Source organism: Aulonocara sp. 'chitande type north' Nkhata Bay, linkage group LG9 (assembly GCF_057382095.1).
Source record: "Aulonocara sp. 'chitande type north' Nkhata Bay isolate Kocher_YH1m ecotype deep benthic linkage group LG9, A_spYH_male_GT1.1, whole genome shotgun sequence".
Taxonomy (NCBI): Eukaryota; Metazoa; Chordata; class Actinopteri; order Cichliformes; family Cichlidae; genus Aulonocara; species Aulonocara sp. 'chitande type north' Nkhata Bay.
This window is the reverse complement of record NC_141352.1, coordinates 25,568,869-25,588,629: the sequence shown is the minus strand read 5'-3', so window position 1 is coordinate 25,588,629 and position 19,761 is coordinate 25,568,869. Positions and strand designations below refer to the sequence as shown.

Sequence of the window (19,761 nt, the reverse complement as noted above, 5' to 3'; positions counted from 1 at the left end):
TATACAGTATATATAAGTATATATAATAAGTCTATATTTCTATATAAGACACTGCTATACAAGACCATATTGTACAGAATTAATTATTAATTAATTAATTCACTCATTTATTTTATAGCTCAGGGAAAAAAAATGGCATTCCTGGTACAGGTAGATACAGTATTGAAGATGGACATAACTAATATGATGTCATCATGTTATCATGATGTCATCCACTGGTTTCTACAGGCTTGTTTTGAAGCCTCAAGATGAGCATTTCCACTGTTGTCATCTTGTTTTTAAAACAAATGTGATAGGAAGGGGCGTGCCTTACTGTGAAATTGATTGCTCATTGACTCTATCCACAACTATCGCCATCTTTTGGCCTTGAGATAAAATGCAGGCTTAAGGCACTTTCACACTGGTTTAATTTTTCCAAGCAAATGCTACGTCTATGTTTCATAATGTCAGTGCATGGAATAAGAGTTTGCATGACAGAAAACAGAGGGTGGAGACATAAAAATTGAAGCTGTACTTTCTTTTGGCCGAAACACAGTCACACCATTTAACCTACATGTACCTCAGACATTCCCCTCTTGAAAGAGCTGGACTGCCATAGATGTTTACTGTATACTAAATAAGAACAATAAAGAACTGGTTGTTATCAAGCGAGCTAGCTAAATATGAGACACTTTGATTTAGATTTAATAACTAATGAAAAACAAACTTTACACTTTATAATTAAATGACACTAATCCATTTTTAGATTTTTTTTGCCATCTTGGAAAGAATATGTTTTTTCACCTATATTGCAACAAACCACTATGAGGGGAAGATCTGGGAAACATGTTGGTGTGCAGAAACACATTGGGTTTTCATTCTTTCTGTAGAACATAATCACAGCTTAAACAGAAGTCACTAACACTGATGTGTTCAAGCAACTGAATTGGAATTTGGGCACTACCAAGTGGTCCAGTTTGAAGGTAGTGCAGTCCAGCCTCGGTCAATGGCGTCTCAATCAGGTCCTGCCAAGAGCGCCTCTGCGATGATGAAGAGCGGCCCGGGGACCCTGTCTCACTACTGCCCCCAGCAGGACTGGAGCGGTACTACAGAAAACAACAGATAAACAAATTATTCAGTAGACTTACCAGATGCAATCAAAGCATGTGGTCCCATATGAAGGCAGCTCCTATATTACAAATTGTAGTTTATTGTTGGTAAAATGTATTTCTCTAAACATAATATGCTAATTAGGAAACAGTCTGTTGCACTATATTCATCATCTTCTAGAGTCTGAACTTAGGAACAAAATCTATTTGATATAATTTATACGGTAATTGAAATCAAGAGTCCCACACTATAGTTAGTAATAGTATACCACCATCAGTTGGCTGAACCATTGATATACATGCAAAGCTGGGTGGATCCACGCTTTACTTGTTCTTTTAACATCAGAATGTCACAGCAGAACTATGTAATGGTTGTGTGGAAAAATCTCAGTGGATCAGTACTTTCTGAAATATTGAGACCAGCCTGTCAATAACTATCCCACATTCAAAGTCACTTCTTACCCATTCTGATGCTCTTTTTAAACTTCAGAAGGCCTTCTTTCCCATGTCCGCATGCTTAAACGAACTGAGTTAATGTCATGTGATTAGCTAACTATGCATCAGCGTTAAATAGCAGTTGAATAGATGAATGTAGTAAAGTGGCTGGTGAGTGTAAATTCAGACTAAAAAGCACATTCATGCTCCGAAGTCGAAAGAACAATTTCCGAACTGTTGAAATGAGACCATTAAACTCAGGTAATATTAAACATCATCACACACCTCTACAGGATCACATCTGTACTGTATGTCGCTACTGTTGCTGCCCCCTGCTTTTCTGCCACTGTGTGTGGTGCCTCCCCCAAGAGGACCAGGGTGGTACTGCGGCTCTGCAGCTGCAGCAGGGGGCTCGCCACAAAGGAAGTCCTCTTGGGATGAGCGAGAGCGAGACGTCTCTGTGGAAGACAGCCGAGTGGTCCGACCTCCTTCCAAGTAGGCGCTCATCTGATAGAGAAAAAGGAAGGGAGACAATGTGGCAGACATCAAATGATCGCCTTGTTTCATTCAACCATATGACACACTTCAAAGAAAGGATTTCATCAGCATGCCTGCCTGATTGAGTAAGTGTGTGATATGGTAGGTGAGAGACAAGAAGACAAAGCAGAGGGGTGTTTGAGTGACTCTATTATTATCTTAAAACTTAGCAGCCTGTGTTTTGTAACTTCAATTACATGGACAAGGTGCTGTTGGTGTTTCCTTTCTTTTACCCGATGATTAAAAAAAACATAGCCCAGGACAGAGATGCATGATGTACAGCAACCCATTTCAACTTCAAATATAGCAACATTTATGTTTAATATAGCCTCAGCACTATCTGTACTTATTGCTTTATTGGCAATAATTCCAACTGTTACAGTGGACTAGGAAGCACAAGGCCTCAATTTAGCCTCCGAGTACAATATCTACCTTGTGAGAGATGCAATACAGTTTACAGTGTGTGTGTGTGTGTGTGTGTGTGTGTGTGTGTGTGTGTGTGTGTGTGTGTGCGTGTTTGAGAGAGAGTGACTCACTGATGGAGGCCGTGGGTAGGTGTCATATGGAGGTGGGGGACTGTCCTGTTTGGGGCTGGAGGCAGCGTCATCCTCATGTTCACTTTCACTCCAGTAATCTACAGGAAACCCACCCACATACTGTCAGATCCATCCGTACACATACATCTAGTGTATTTGTAGTATCATGCACATTTTACATATTAGCTTAGAGTGTTGTTTCTTAATGGGAACCAATTACACTTTTCCTTATTTTCTGTCATTTATTAAACTGATGGATGCTCATATTAAACATGATTGAAGTGATGAATAATCAGTAGTCAGTGTACACCGTAAAAAAAAAGAAAATCCTAAAAAAACAGTAATATTCCAGCAGCTGGGGGCAAAAATAATACCAGAAAATAACAGAAAATAACTTTCTCATGAAAATAAGGTTATTTTCAGTAATGACAATACAGTTTGTTGCCCTAATTTTACATGGGATTTTGCCTTTTTCAAGTGCTTTTAAACATTAAATTAGGAACACTTTAATGTGATTAAACAATGAAATTACCTATAAACAAGGTCAATGAATGCGGCAATATGAATAATAATACTTAAATGTACAGAAATATACAGTTAACAGTTGGTTTAAATAATAATGGATTGCATTTATTTTGAGACCCTCAAAGCGCGTTACAATTCCACTTTATAATCCCCCCTCTGGCCATCACCAGTAGGTGGTAGGTGAAGTGTCTTGCCCAAGGACACAACGACCGAGAGTGTCCGAGCCGGGGCTCGAACCAGCAACCTTCTGATTACAAGGTGAACTGCCAACTATTGAGCCACAATCGCCCTAAATGACAATAATAATTATTATTATTGATGTAAAAAAAGTTTATAAGAATCATTTTATATATTTTTCCATAGCATTACATTTGAATTTAACAGTTCAATCTTTTAAATAATGGACAAATATTTGTGAAATTATGGTCCATTTGTGAAAGTATTTTAACAATCTAAATATGCATATGTACAGACAAATATATTTAAAAAAACAAAATTATGTTTTATTACATTTACAGTGATTTTACGTTAATTTACATTTGGAATGTAAAATCACAGTCTATTTATGTAAATTTAATGATATTCTAGAAGAACAGTACAAAACTGTAAAATACACAGTAAAATACTTCTATATTACTTTTTTTTTTTTTTTTTACAATGTATGTAGATATTAGAAAAAGTTCAGCCCTGTTTGAGATTTTGTTGTTGGTTTTTGTCCTTCTCTTGGCTCTATATGATGACACTATAGTTATTTCTAACATGGCCACATCAGGTACATTGCTCTGGCTCTGAGCAAATTAGCGCAATCAACCTGCTGTTCAAACCTTCTGTTTGCTAGTGGAAGCCTCTTAGTGATTCTGTTGGGTTTTTACTTTGCAAAGTAATGTGGTTAAGATGACTATTGATGGGAACTGGTGCTATATGAATCAAATTCTTTTGAATCAAATCAAAAGGGAGGGCAGCCTCATGGTAGAAGAGCTAGGATAATCTGAAGAGCTGCATAAAATAAAGTAAATGGATAAATATAGTATTTATTATTTATTTGTACTAAGTATTCCACCATTTTCTTTCCATTTATCCACCTGTCTATTGATTTACCTTCCATTCAGCCATCGGAATACCATGAGAGATAGAAAACATGCCCCAAGTACATCTATCAGGTTAACATCTTATCAGGCATTTTGTGCCACAGTTCCCAGATGGAGTTGGAGGTTGAATTCTTGTTTGTCCCACATAGCAAAATTGGTATGGCTCGGATCTGGCCAACACAATGTGCTTACACATAACCCACATACCGCAAAGAATGACGGTGGCCCAGATCTGGTTTGCCAGAGGTGGCCCACACATAGGCCAGCACAAGGCCAGCTGCAGACACACTGGTGGTCCTGTGCTGGCCCAGAACAGTTTCAGCTCTGGCAACAGATGTCAGCCTAATGTGTACGTTAATCAAACCACAACATGTGCCGGAACATAATAGTGCAAAAATAACATGACAAAATTCCATTCAGACAGTGAATGGACTGATTCTTACGTAGCACTTTTCTACTCTCCTGGATTACTCAAAGTGCTTTATACAACATGCCACATTCACCCAATCTCTCTAAACTGAGTGCTTCCTAACTACATTCATACATATTCACAGGCTTGACATACAGACTGGAGGAGCCAGGAATCAAACTACTAACCCTCTGATCAGAAGGTGACCTGCTCTACCCCTGGAGCTACAACCACCCGGCAGTAAACATGACTAAACCCTCATTAGGTTTTGGATGAAGTGTACTCTCACAAACCTGTCAAACCTGCATTTGAAACATTGGCTACCATAGCGGTATAGTATTGCAACATGGCATTTGGGTCCTCTAACTAAAATAGGAAAATGGGAACATAAATAGTGCCATCATTGCCAGACCTGGCCCACATCTGGTTGACATACACCCTGCCATGACACCAGTCAGTCAGAAGTGCCAGCTTGACACCAGATCCGGGACAGACCTGTCTGCTATGTGGGGTGATTTTAGTTTTGTTTCCTGTTCTGGGTTTATTTTATGTTTTTACTCACTTTTCATTTTCAAATATTGCCTAGTATTTTCAGTCATTCACTTTTGGTTACATGTTGCTACTGTTTGACTTTATAGACTAATGTTTCCCTCTATCTTGACCTTGTATGCTTTCTCTTGTGTCAAGTTTACTCTTGTTTCATGTGCTTTAGTTATGGTTGCAGTTCACTTCTAGTTTTACTTGTCTACTTGTCTCTTGTGTCACACTTTTAATTTGACTGTTATTGTCTAGATTAGTTTCAGCTCTATATATTCCCTATTCCCATTCCTATTCCCTGATTACCTTTTGTGTGTATAAATAGCCCTGTCTCTCCTTTGTTCTTTTGTTCTGTTTACTGTTCCTGATCTCCTGGGACTAAGTTTTAAATCTGGATTACAACTATTAAAATTTTGGCTTTTTATTGAAACTCTGAATGAGGATCTTGCATTTTGGTCCTCACTCCACAAGTAGAATGGATGTTTTGCTTTGAGTATTTAATACACAAAAAACCTTTGATATAGCAACAATAATTCATTTGCTACGAGTCAGCAACCAACTGACATGTAAATCTTGAAAAAAAAAAAAAAAAACAGAGAGAGGGGGGGAAAAAAAGAAGAAAAAACTGTGATGTTTATTCATAGCTAAGTTTTTTAAACAGACACGAGGGCCAAAAAGCTCATTGGTTATTCTACCCATGAACAGTTTTCTTTTTTTAAAAAAATATTAGAACTGAACACACAAAAAAATCTTTAATCTAAGCTTTTCAAAAGTCTCAGAGTATTCTGCAGCCTCTGGCTAACCATGTTCCAGACATTTCTTTCTTTTTAGAATTTTTTTAATGCTTCAGATTTTATGTGGAACATAGTAAAGGATCAAAAACTGTTCAGACTAAACAGTTAAAACCAAATTATTAACAACTAATATGTCTTAAAATATTTGGTAATAAAAACAAACATCCTTTTTAATCATTAAAAAAAACCACTTTTTTCTTTTCGTATAAATGGTATGAATGATGGCATTTTATTCCCCTGGCTTTTGTGGCTTTGTTTTCAACATTTTTAGACCCAACTAGCTTCACCTCATTACCATCCAAAACCTTGGGGGTATTGAGTTGATTATCTTTGCTTATGTCCAAAGTTATAGTTCAAATACTTTTACCCAGATTATAATGTCATTTACCTGGTTTGCTCACTATTAACATTTAGCTAAATTCAAACTAACCTTGTAAATTATTCTTTTCTTCCCAGGACCTTAAAAAAACCTGGAAAACATGTACATTACTTCACATTTCGTCAGTGGAGTGAAGAATGTGGACCGCTTTTAAGTGAATGGTTCCTCTGCGCTTGTTAGTTTTTGAGAACTGAAGGAGAATATATTTCCAGAAATAGCTAATTGCATCACATTACCAAGCGGATGAAAAATAACTGTTTGGTTTCTGAGTGCCTGGGGGTGTAATGAAACAGTCATGTGTGGTACGGGGTCATTAGTTGCCCATTAACAAATTTTTCTCCCAGTAAGCCCCTAGGAGATTTATCTGGCTATTCTGGGAATATAACAATAAGTTCAATAGGTATAGAAGTATTATTGTGTTGTTGGCTTAAGATGACATCCTACAGCAGCCATCGTTTGAAGAACCCTTCACCATGTCGCTGAATGAGCCCCTCACCCTGCTCCTGGCGTATCCTCTCTCGCTCTGCATAGCCTACAGCGGCCATGTTGAGGCGACTCAGCCACCTAACAGAAGGGGGAACTAATTAGATTATCTCATAATGTACGCAAACAAATAATTAAACATTAAAATAACAATTTCGCTTGGGGTCCCAAAGTCTCACAGTGTACATAAATAATCACTTGGGAAAAAATGATTACTTCTTTTTATTTTAATTTTTTGTTTTGTTAAAAGTTTGAAACGATATTGAGCTGCTCTGATCTACAGCATGATAACTACATCATATAAGTAAATAGGTATATCAAACATGGTTTAAATGTTATGTAAGACATGGATGAACAAATATATACATATTTTGTTTAAAAAAAGTCAGTAACAGACAAAAACAGGTACATAGGTATAATATATTATCCTTAGTATGTTGTGACTCATAAAAAAATTGGCCACCTATAAAAAAATGGCCTCTGTGAAAATGTCTTAAAATTTTTGATACTAAAAACAAATTCCCTTTTTAAACATTAAATAAAACACTTTTTTCCCCCTTTTTACTTGAAGGGTCTTTTGTGGTGTTTAGCCACCCAGCTGGAAGTCTGCCCTACTCTATAACCTTCACCCTGCACACACTCCTTTACCTGTTCATGTCATCCACTCCATCTGCTGCAAAGTAGAAACTCTTGACCTTGGGGTGGCAAGCTTTGAAAGCACTAGAGGGATAGAGGGTGTTATTTTTGCAGGCACACATTCATACATTCAAGAACATGTGATCTGCACGTAACATACATATATATATGCAAGAGACCTGCGTTTGTTAAGCACTTACTACTTCTTGCGGCATTCACTGGCTCGATCGATCTTAAATTCTGGAAGACTGACAAAACCTTCGGCTTTTTCATCCTGAACAAAGAGCGAGGAGAAAGAAATGTTTAAAAAAAAAGACAGACAGCAAGCCAAAAAAAAAGAAAAAGAAAGAAAAAGAGGATGGCTAAAAAAACTGTTGATTTCATGTGTTCACTCTCTGTTTTTCCAAATGCACATTATTTTTTCTAAGTCTGACTGAACAGGAAGAGGTTGATGAATGTCAGATTAAATAAAGATAAGACTTTAAAACCTAACAGCTCTCTGGTCAGCCACTGACGGGGTTTGCACTGACAGTGTTAAGAAGCGAATTCTTGCCAGCTTTTTTTTTTCTGTTTTATTTAGCCATAAACCAGAGAACTAGAAGGGGGGAAAAGTGATGGTGGGATAAAAAAGAATGTTAAAAATAAATAAAGACGTTACGCTAATGTTGATACAAATTAATCAAATTATATAAATAAGTTTGACTTTACAGTCATGTGCAAAAAATGTAAGAGTTCTGTCAATTCCATGGTTTTACATATCGGGCAAAAAAAAGAGAAATTACTCTTAAAGTTATTTAAATCCAACCTCAGGCGTATACCACATTTTACTACATATACCACTATTTCATTATTTATTTAAGTCACAACACAGAAGTAGTGTGTAGAAAAACAAAGTACACCCCGTGATACAGTAGCTCATAAAACCACTTTTGACAGCAACAACTTGAAATAATGATTTTATGTATGACTTTTTCTGTCTCTCCCATTGTTTCTCTGACCCACTCTTCTTTACAACATTGCTTCAGTTTCAGTTTAGTTGAAGAATGCATTGTATTTGTTTATACACAGCTCTCTCTCAACCCTCCACCACCTCCATCTTGACAGCTGTCATAAGGTGTTTGTGCTTGTTAAGACCAAGCTCAAAAGCCAAAACAGAAATATGGAGACTGTCACCAGAGTTTTAAAAATGTACTTTATTTTTATCATTATATAATTTTAAATTGCAAAGAGAAAAGAGGTTGCAGAAGGGCCTAACACCTCACACATAACTTTAGTTGACATCTTCAAACATGGATATGAGGATCCCAAGTAGCTGCACAGAGCAAACAAAAGTAACATGTGACCAGCACATAGATGAGCACAACAGCCACAAATCAAAAGGATTACTCAGTAAGTAATTACTCAGACAATTACTACAACACAAACCAAAAGCATCAACCAACAATCCCAACCATGTGATCTGTTCTTGCCATCACACAAACAGTCACACACCAAGCGGCCCTATGCCACAACAAGTTACTTTGATCTAGAAAATTCAGTAAAGCAAGCGTACTAGTGACCAACCCCAAATGAAGTGCAATATCTACGCAATTTAAAGAAATGTTTTTGGCCGTCACCTGGCCAACAACACTCACAAGTGATCCAACAAAAGTAGCCAGCTTTTCCACAACACTAAAGGTCACAGCACAAAGCACTCACCTCATCATCTGGCATCCATAAACACTTATTTACTAGATGTAGATGTTTGAGGCAACTTTGAACGCAAACTCAAGAGCAGGCAGCAGATCAGAGATGCAGTCTACAAGAAAACTCTGAAGTCTGAATCCCCACCCAGGATAACCACCAAACTTAATAAACTAAACCACCAAACAGGTACTACAGTGGACAGGCAGCACAGCCACCCAGCTGAAACACATTTGCTAAGGAGAGTTTTCTCAATCACAGCTAACACCTTAATCATCACTCAAAACCTCTGATGTTTTGTCTCCACAAACATATCTAAAGTGTCCAAAATATCCCGGACAAGCCCCCATTTATGTTACAACCTTTCTCAAAAGGAGCAACATAAATATGGAGTCTGACACCACAGTATAAAAAATAATAGATTTTATTTTAAATGACATAATAAGTTCGCTAAAACAGGTGGTACCACAGAGACAAAACTGGTGCGCCCCTCGAAAGCCTGGCAGCTGTGCCAGGTTTTGGACCTCACCAGGTGTAGTCAATTAGCATTTCAACCCAGGTAAGACCTGAAGACTCGTGCACTGCCACTGCAAAGGGAGCAGGTGTTGCAAAGGGGCATAACAGGTTTGATATGTTGTGTTTGATTTTTATCAAACATAATGCTGTGCATTATGTGCAAATATCTCTACTTTGGTCTCATCTGTCCAAAAAACATTGTCCCAGAAGTTATTATTTCATATATAATTTTGGAAATCTAAGCTGTGCTACCATGTTCTTTGCAGAGAGAAGAAGCATTGTCCTGGAAAACCTTCCACACAAATCATACTCATTCAGTTCTTTTCTAATTGTACTGTCATGAACTTTAACAGTTAAGATGCTAACTGAGGCAAGGAGAGTTTGAAATGCTTTGTTTAAATGTTATTTTTTAATAAATTCTCTGAGCTTTGCATGTACCTTGGAGTTAATTTGCATGAACAATTTGTGTTATTCATGCAAATTAACATGTTAGGGACCAAGTATATTATGTCTTGATACATACATCTTTAAATTAAAAGAAAGTATAGTTGGTTTTTTTTTTCACAAAACTATATGCAAACGTCTCCCACTGTCTTTATCACACACTAGCAGGAGGGCAGCTTCAAACAAAGCACATCCACTTGTATGGTGTTGTAGTTCTAGGTCCCGACTGTGGTAATGCCTCCTTTGCTAAAGCATCACTTTTGTGTCAGTAAAAACCTCAACATGAGTTTTGAGACATACCTCTTCATTGATGTACCAGTACAGGCAGTTGTCTTTCAGAACAAACCAGTACTTCTTCCATTTTTGAGAAAAGTAACCCTTTGCATCTCTCTTTCTCCACAGCCAACCCTCGCAGTCTCCTCTGCCCAGCGCCTTGCAGGAAACACGCCTCCGACTCAGCGAGGCCAAACTTCGTCCTGGAACAACATGGAGGAAATGTGAAGGCAGCGGAATTCACGGACAGAAAATGATCTCAAAACTAGAAGAAAGCACAAACTCAAAGAAGGAAAATGTGTCATTCAAAGGGTAGCACTAATGCTGCTTGTAAGTTCTCACTTCAGTGTGAATAAAATCTTTCACAAAATGTCACATCCTAATGTAGCAATGATTCTTGGCAATGCCTCAGTCTCTGGACTTGACAGAATGCTGCTGCACTGCAGTAAGGTAAGAGGTGTTTAATAAAAACTGCCTTTTCCTTCTGGCATAAAAGCCCTGTAACATTTTTCTCAGCAGGCTCCTCATTAAAGATTACCGGGGAAACTTGGCTCTCAGTCGAGGCCACGGAGAAACTTGCATAGTACTGGATGAAAAGTCTTTTAACATGGTTACAATACTCCATTTACATCTGTGGCAGTGCAGGTCTAAAGGAAACAGGATTCTTACACAGTGCATGACATGAAAAACTACACTTCAACTACGCATTGTGAAAAGATTTTGAGTCTGGAGATAATTAATAAGCTTTAGAACACCCCCACCCCACTCGACACACACACACACACACACAGACAGACAGACACACACACACCTTACATCCTCAAAATGCACAAAAGTGCTCTCGAATAATGATTATTCTTCATTTTCTGTGCAGCAGCTCCAGGCTATAAACTGATACCATCACCAATTTAGCTTTAAAAGAGAACTACTCGTTATAGAAAACGAAGATTTTTTTTTCTCTGATCCTCAACGAAAAGAGTTACTAATATTTCATTACACATTTGATAAGAGTACCACTTGGAGCAGTGGAACTGTGAATAAATCATTATTATCACACTCATTTTGAAACTTTGCTTTAATTGCGGTAAACAAACAAAGCCGTTGACCATACGTGCAGATGGAGCTAAAGCTTTCGCACAATGGCAGATGGTGAAACAAGCAAAAGGCCTCTGGAAAAAAACAAAAAACAATCCCTTTCAACATGTTAATCCTCGTTCGTGTGGTAGAAGAGAAAAAAAGGTTTGGTCAGATAGGGAAAAAAATACTGATGGCTGTGAGTAAAATTATCCAAAAAAAAAGAAGAAAAAATCCTAATAAAGAATCAACTGAGTCATTTATGTAAATAAAACTAAAAAGGTAAGAACTGATGTTACAGTAATCATCCTGCAACGATAAATGTTAACGATGATATAGAGAAATGCTGGATTCGTGAATGTGTGCACACTGACTGAAAGCAAATTCGCCTGCAGTCCGGTCTGCAGCACGCTCATCAAAACATGCAAAATGGGAACAACGTGTTAAAATGCAAACACAGAGCTGTCTGCACAGACTGCATGAGTATGAAACGATTACAAGGTGAGAAAACTACCTCATAAGCAAATTATTAAAATTTTTTTACATCGATTTTTTTTGACTGTTTATTTCAACTGCTAAAACCATAAATCATGTTTTCTTTGGCTCAGCCCAAACTGTGAAATGCATGAAAAGCAATGAGGTTTTTCAATTATGCATTACCGTTAATAAATGATCACAAAAATGTGGAGAAATCGACTTTAATCTTGAGTATTACTGGAGCAATTTATCAGTTTATATAATAATGAATTTTTAAAGCCCACCATTCTTTAAAATCATTGATTATAGGAAAGCTCAGAAAACAGCTACAGTTCCCAACTTCTTAATTGTGGCCACTTGTTTATTTTAGCCTGAGTAACACAAAACAGAACGAAACAATGAGCAGTTTTTAAAACTGACGATATATTTCAGACTAAGTTACCACAAATATAAACATTCATTACATATTCACCATGTCTGTGTATTTACCACAGTGATGGAAAATGAAGGGGAACTCTTCATTTGGTTATAAGATCTACTTTCTTGTAGCTTCTTTGAGAGGTGAAAAGATGAAGAAGGGGCAAAAGTTCTTTCCATTTAGTTGTTGATGAAAGGTAAAAGATGTTTTCCTGATCAGATGAACATACAAACTGTCTGTGAGCCATTTAAGGACAACACAGCACTAGGACTTCAGTGGGTTAAATTTCATTCACTTTCATAAGAAGAAAAACAGCCTAGACAAAGGGGTTGGTTTGATCCATTGGCATTGTTTCTATAATAATGTTATATATGTACCTAAACTACTTGGGATACTAACCCTTACTACTGACAGCAGTTTTTTTTAGCTGTTGTTTGAAAGTAAAACTAGAGCTTGTTGATTCATATTGTACACTCTAGATAAAAGATGCCAGCAAAAAGTTAAATGAACCTCTAATGGCCAGCTGGTTATCTGTGTTCCCCCTTGATTTAAATCAATGTGTTTCACATTGAGCTTTCAAGCAGATCATTCACAAATTGGAGAGCTGTAAATGAAAGTTTTCCAAAAGTTCCCAAGGTCACAGAACAATTAAAACAAAGAGAGGAAATCACCCCAAATTACCCACTTAAACTCATCATTCAAAAAAACATTTTTTTCTAGTTGGTCAGAGATTAGAAAACATGCAGTTCCGCTTGTGTTTCCAGTTTCTAGTTGTGTAAGTGATACTGTACTACACAGCTTTAGGTCTTCTGATATGACAAACTTTTCCACATTTGTCTCCAGATACATTGGATCCACTTAATATGCAAGAAGAGTTTGTTACAAACAAACAATGACTAAAACTAAATGTCCTGTCTTTTCTATATAATTGTCTTCCACATGGGATTTACTTGCCTTCAAAAATTGCTTTGGGAAGCATGAAAAACTGGAAATGTTAGATGTTCTCCTGCTAGCCAGTAAACCCTTCAGTCAGACCTCCAGTCCTGAGCATGATCATGGAGGAATTTGCCAATCTCTAAGCTGAAATATATGGGCAAGGGCAGCAGATGTGCATGAGCTGGTAATTATGGATGGTGTTTACACACATAAATATGAAATTAACTTAAAAATTCATCCATATGCTGACATCTAACACCAGAAAATTAAGAATCTACCACAAATCCTCTTATTGGGAGCAAATGCACCAGTAATTTTGCCCCACTCCTCCTCAGCTATGTGACTGCCTTCATTTTCATTATGACATTTTTATTTCAGTTACATGAGAGTTATAATTTCATATTTTTGAATTTTATTTGGAATTTTTGTTTTCCAGAGTGGGGTTTTTCTCATTTCAGTGTTAGGATTAAAGTGTTTAATTAGATTGAATTAGACATAAAAACTTTTCAGGGGTTCAGAACAGCTGTTACAATACAAGCACACCTTTTCTGATGATAGTTGACTCACATTAATGTAGTCTCAGTAAACATCTGTTCCAAAGCTTAGTTTATATAAAAAATGCCCTTCGCTTTTTAGATTTTTTAGTTTGGTCAAATTTGTCATCACAACCTTTCTTTAACTGAGTTTTCCCGAGTTAGTTTTGTGAGTGCAAAGTATCATTTCAGTTCAGATCAGTATCAAATAAAGTGTTACTATGACTGCTGGCTTTGTGAAGCAGCAGCTGCTCTCACATTCTTCCTGCTTCCATTAGTGGATGAGTGAAAAATCACAACTGGCAGCATCTGTTCACACCTAACAGGTGGCTTTCCTGCTTACCTTTATTCTTCTTCCTGTTCTTTGACTGCAGAGAGGAGGAGGAGGAGGACTGTTGGTATGTCTGAGAGAGGTTGGAAAGAAGAGGAAGAAGAGAGGGAGGGAGAGGCAGGCTGTCAGGATGAATCAGTGCCCTTTGTTTGCTGCAATGAATTCTGGGATATAAAAGATGACCGATCTTAGGGAGAGCAGGAGCGATGAGACGAGGAAAGGGGAGCTGAATCGTTCTCCCCGTTCTCTCATTATCTCTTCCTCACACACAGACACACATATGAGGGGATGGAAAAGTGAACCTCACGGAGGACATTAGCGACTTTCACACCTCTAAACATAGAACAGAAGGACAGGAGGGAGGTTCAGGTGACACAATAGGACGTCCAGGTGAGGGAGGACGTTTGTGTGTGTGTGTGTGTGTGTGTGTGTGTGTGTGTGTGTGTGTGTGTGTGTGTGTGTGTGTGTGTGTGTGTGTGTGTGTGAAGAAGCTCAGGGGAGCTGTGAGATTAAGCAGAGACTTCAGTAAGCAAAACATGAAGGACAAGCATCCAAAACAAGGGTATGTGAAGTCTGACAGTGAACCCTGACATGCCCACTTACTTGGTGTGTTTAAAATTTAGAGTGAATTATCTAGTTTGTGCTTTTAAAAGAGGACAGAGGTAAATCTATCAGGGGATTACTGTGATATATGAAGAAGTGATCATTCAAGTTGTGCAATTTTCTTAGTGGATAACAGTTACATCTTAAAGAATAACTGTTCATGATTCCATGTTTGTCTAAAGCAGAAGGAATAGAAAAAGTTAAGATTGATTTTGTTTTATAAAACAGTGGCAATGATATATGTGGAGTCTATGCTAATGTTTAGTCAGCATCATAGACAGTGCCAAAGGCCGACGTAGCTTCTGTGACTGAAAAGCGAAACATAAAAAGTGAAGCCGATGGGGAAATGCCTTCAGCCTGCTTTGTTTTTAATGAAAGCTGGGGGAACTAGATGTGATTGTAAAAAGACTTCCAGTCTCACAGGAGTCTATGGGAAAATGTACCACCGACTGGACCTCAAGTTCCACGTGACTCATTTCAGGAAATACTGAATAAAACATTAGGTCCATTTTTAAAATTTTGGCCATTCTAAGGTTTGCATTATACATTGCGGACACAGACGTGCACATCTGGAACCCTGTCGGCCGAGCAGTCTTTCCTGTTATACTTCTTTGAAGTCCCCCACCTGGGTCGCATGCGTGGCTAGTGCATTGTAATGTAAAGTCTCTGTGGAAAAGTTCTTGCAGTCCACATGGAACCTCACGCTCAGTGTCTGATCACAAAATGAAAGTCACACGGGAAAAAGATCTATGAATGTGTAAAGTATAATCCCATCTTAAATGTCAGAAAGGAGAATAATCTGGGGCTAACAGCTTGTTATTGACAGCTCATTAGCCAATGAGCATGCAGTTGGATTAACAGTTAAATTCACACCTTTCTCACTGCAGAAAACCACAAAGGCTTCAGCAAAAACGCTCATCTCGACACCTCATAACAGAACTACACCAGTGGATGATGTCATAATAGATATGTCCATCATTTATAATGTCTAGGGTCAGTGCCTAGCTGACGAATAATTTGATAAGAGTAATGTGGGCCTTGAAATGACCTGAAAGAGTAAGCCAAACTAAATATAACATCTTGTGTTCAGATCTGACTGAGTAATGACACTGCGGAGAACTGAGTGTATTTGATGCCTCACGCAGCATCCTTGATCCAAAACAACAAACTCTGACCAGCACATTTCTCATGTGACCTCTCTCTACCGGTCAGATGGGGCAACAGACCAGCTCTGATGTCACGATATTACACATGTCAGAGCCTGGACCTCAGCCACTCACAGCCCAATACTCAGCAGGACAGATTACATGGGCCCGCCCACTCCCACTGACACGCCATCTGCCATCGCAGCGCCCATGCACACTGTAAACACATACTCGAGCACGGGCATGCAAACACTTTTAATTTTCAAAGAGATGCTGACAAGATGTATAAGGTCACCGCCGGCCAAAATGACTGCCTGGACCAGCAGGCTGAGACGGACAGGCAGGGCAGGCGGATGTCATGGAAGTGACAGGGGGTAATAACGAGTCAGCATTCGCTCACATCACACTTCACTGTGGCACTTTTTCATCATGGCTAAAAGCTATTTGCTTTCTCTCAAATCTCTGAGTCCTGACTGTTAGATTCGTATCACAACAGATCCGAGAAAGTCAGAGGAATTTCCTGATTGTCCAGAGTAGTTCAGATCCACAATATGAAGCTATATTTTGCACCTGGAGTTTAAATCAACAGCTTATTTAAACACAACAGTACTCTTTTTATGTCAATTTCAGTGAGATGTTTCACTTCAAAAGCTTGTTGGGGCACTTTTTCCCTCTACACTTCCTGGACATCATCCCTGTCAACGACATATTCCCTTTGTTATCCTTTATTTTAAAGACTTTATCTTACATGGTTACTTTGGATGTTTGCCTATTTTGTCAAAAGTTGAATGAGTAGATCAATGCCACTTTTATATCTGTATAGTTAATAAGTTATTATAACTAACTACCACCATGACTGTGAGTGGTAGTAAGGCTTCTGAAAAAAATTAAATAAATAAATACCATGACTTGATAGCGTGGAAAGAGTATAACTGTATATCAAAGATGGACATAGCTTCAACAACTGCCTGAATTGTGTTCTCATGGCCAACGGAGAGTTCACCTCATTGGGTCTCATTGTCTAGAGGTCCCTGTAGCTCTCTTGATTTATGACCTCAGTAATCACCTTCCTAATGAGTATAGGTCTAGGTATATTGCCTCAAACACTAGCTTGAAGTCTTAATTAATATAACATAGTACAATGGTACACTGTGATCCTATTAGAGTAAATTATATGCAAAAGCAGGGCATGATTTGGTGTGTCGCTAACATGACTTGTTTCTCAGTCAGATCCACCTCAAGAAACCACAATGAAGCATTCAAACAAGTCCAAGCCAACAGGTAAGATTAATGTGGCTAGGCGGCACCTTAGATATTGAGTTTTTGCAGTCATATGACCACTAACCATGTGACAATAACTTTGTTTTGATCATCTGTCCACCACCAGTTGCGAGCGAAAAATGTGTATTACCTGACAGGCTGGTGAGCCATTGCTGTAGTTTGATGGTAATCACTAGCAATCGACTCCAAAAGCCCCAGTCACACAGGCTTACAGACCCGTCAAGAGACCCCCTGGCAACCACTGGTTGCTAGGGAACAATATGTAATATGTTGTACAACGCAAGTTTCTGATGCAATAAAATCTCTGTGACTGATTACACCAAGCGGCGCAAGCAGCTTCCAGCAACTATTTGCCAACCAGTCAGGGAATGAATATTTTTCAAGGTTGTATCACATCTAATGTGGGGGACAACTCTTGAGCAATGTGAGCATGACATGATGAACCTGAAGTATATGTTTAATAATTAGCCTAACAACCATAAAAGTAGTTTGTCAGTGAGTAATGATCACACTTAAGATCATAAAGGAAATAAAACTAGTTTTTTTTTAAAATATATTTATCATGGTGAGTTCACAATTTATCATGATGCATGCATGGGATACAGTATGTTTTATGTTCAATGTGTATACAAATTCAAAAGTAAGAAAATGTATAGTTATAAAAGTTAGGTATAAAAGTTGTGCGTAGATGTTTTTGCTTTCAGACCAAGCTAGTCTAGCCATTCGTGGTCTTCAATATAAGAGTGGCATTGATTTCCCCATCTGGCACACAAAAAACACTTCTTTGAATTTCCAGAGTGATTTATAGAGGACATAAAACACGAGACAGTGAAAGTAGACAGTATATCCTTGGTTTCTTGGTATAAACATAATTGTTAAAGCCGTCTCAAACTGCTTTTCAGTTTTACTGGTCTTATTTTCCTCCGAGCTGTCAATTCTGTCACTAGTTAGCTAACATAAACTAATGTAAGTCTATTAGCCACAACCAACCGACCAACCAAATGACATCACATTCCGTACTGACAGAAGATGATGCTAAACTGTTTTTTCAAACTTGAACTTTAAGCACTTATTTCTTAAATACAGCTTCACAAACAGAGTTACATCAATGTCAGTTGTTGCTATCATGTTTCCATGTCTTCTTTAAAGTTGTCATTGTGGATTGAAACAACCCAAAAATAAAAGTTCTGTATTTAAGAGTCCGCAGTGATAAAGACAATGAAAGAGCAACAAAAAAACAAAGACAAAAACATGTAAAATAAATAAACGAACAAAAAGAGAAAGGAAGAAGCAAATACATTTTTACAAAGTCCATCCCTTACATGATAAATGGAGGCTGGGTCCCTGGGAGGTGACTCTCTCTGATTTGTCTGAAGGACATAATGGGAGGGGCTTTGACTGTGGTGGCTCCGCCTCTTGGCACGTTTGGCCGTATCATTGGACCGTTTGCCCGGACGAGCTGTGTGGGAGGAGTAGTCTTCACCGCTGGTCCGTTCGTCCCCACCGGACAGTCCCACGTAACGCATAAGCGAGGCTTCTGTGAGACACAGTTACACCAGCCAATCAAAGCTCCGCCCACATTTGACTGATTTTGATCTCCTGCTCATACTTTTTCTAGTCTGTCTTCATCAATACTTCCTATGTTGTCATGAAGGTTTCTGGGTTAATTAGAGACTAAATTTAAAAATATATAAATAAAAGGCTGCAGAAAAAAATGTCCTGTTATTCAAATGCATCAAAATTAGGGCAGTAGACTTCAAGAGCAGTCAATAGAAAGATTTTTAAAAAGGAAAACTTTTTAAAGCTTTTGACTTCTATTTACAGAATCCATACTTACTTCATCAGCTATTTTGAAAATATCTAAGGAGTGCAAAAATTCCAGACGTAATTTTTTTTTTTTTTTGTGCCCCGTAGTCTCGGCATCCCTCGAGGTTAATTAGTTTTGTTTAACCCAGACTGCAGTAAAAAATTCTGCATTGTGTTTTATCACCTGATAAACAGACTACTTAATTTGTGAAATAAAGAAAACCATGCAGCAAATCAGCTCTGGGGATTTGGTAATTTATAACCAGGACTAACAGATTAAGGTCAAGAAAAGATCACGGTCACTGTTGAATAAAACCATCTTATTAGCTGCAATGCAGTTATGTAAAAAGCCAACAAGAAGACCAAAGTCAGCACATATGGGAAGGACAAACTGTCAGAAAATCCCTTCAGGCAGCGTCAGTTGATAAAGACGTATAAATAATAAACCTGCACAAATTTACTTTGGTGAAGGTGTGATGAGGAGTTTTTGTGTTTTCATGTGAGGATTCAGAGACACACATCCTGCAGCCATTTTCACACGCTGCCACTAAGCGGTGTGCCCACAAAGGAAGTGAGGAAGAGAAGTGTTAGCCAGCATTGAAAGGGGCACACCAATTTATCACACAAAGACTCCACGGTTGTTACTTTTCAAGTCAAATGATTGTGCATTCAAAAATCTGCACAAATAACACAGACTTCACTTATATTTGTGCCATTTTTCACAATACAAGCTGCAGTTTCCAGTTTCCTTCAGTTTGGGAGCATGATTTTTTATTTCCTTTGTCAAATATTGC

The 19,761-nt window shown here is 38.1% G+C and overlaps 1 protein-coding gene across 2 annotated transcripts in view; it reads right to left on the bottom strand.

The window, feature by feature from the left end:
* The window catches only part of cnksr2a (connector enhancer of kinase suppressor of Ras 2a), an 89,548-nt gene that overhangs the window by 11,857 nt on the left and 57,930 nt on the right, over positions 1–19,761 (bottom strand). For both annotated transcript variants that reach the window (XM_086306720.1, XM_086306721.1), the window contains exons 13-21: positions 18,484–18,698; positions 14,145–14,205; positions 10,391–10,566; positions 7,648–7,721; positions 7,460–7,531; positions 6,825–6,892; positions 2,597–2,694; positions 1,809–2,030; positions 944–1,085 (exon numbers count right to left, since the gene is read on the bottom strand). In XM_086306720.1, coding sequence (XP_086162846.1) covers positions 944–1,085; positions 1,809–2,030; positions 2,597–2,694; positions 6,825–6,892; positions 7,460–7,531; positions 7,648–7,721; positions 10,391–10,566; positions 14,145–14,205; positions 18,484–18,698 — 1,128 coding nt within the window. The remainder of the gene's footprint in view (positions 1–943; positions 1,086–1,808; positions 2,031–2,596; positions 2,695–6,824; positions 6,893–7,459; positions 7,532–7,647; positions 7,722–10,390; positions 10,567–14,144; positions 14,206–18,483; positions 18,699–19,761) is intronic.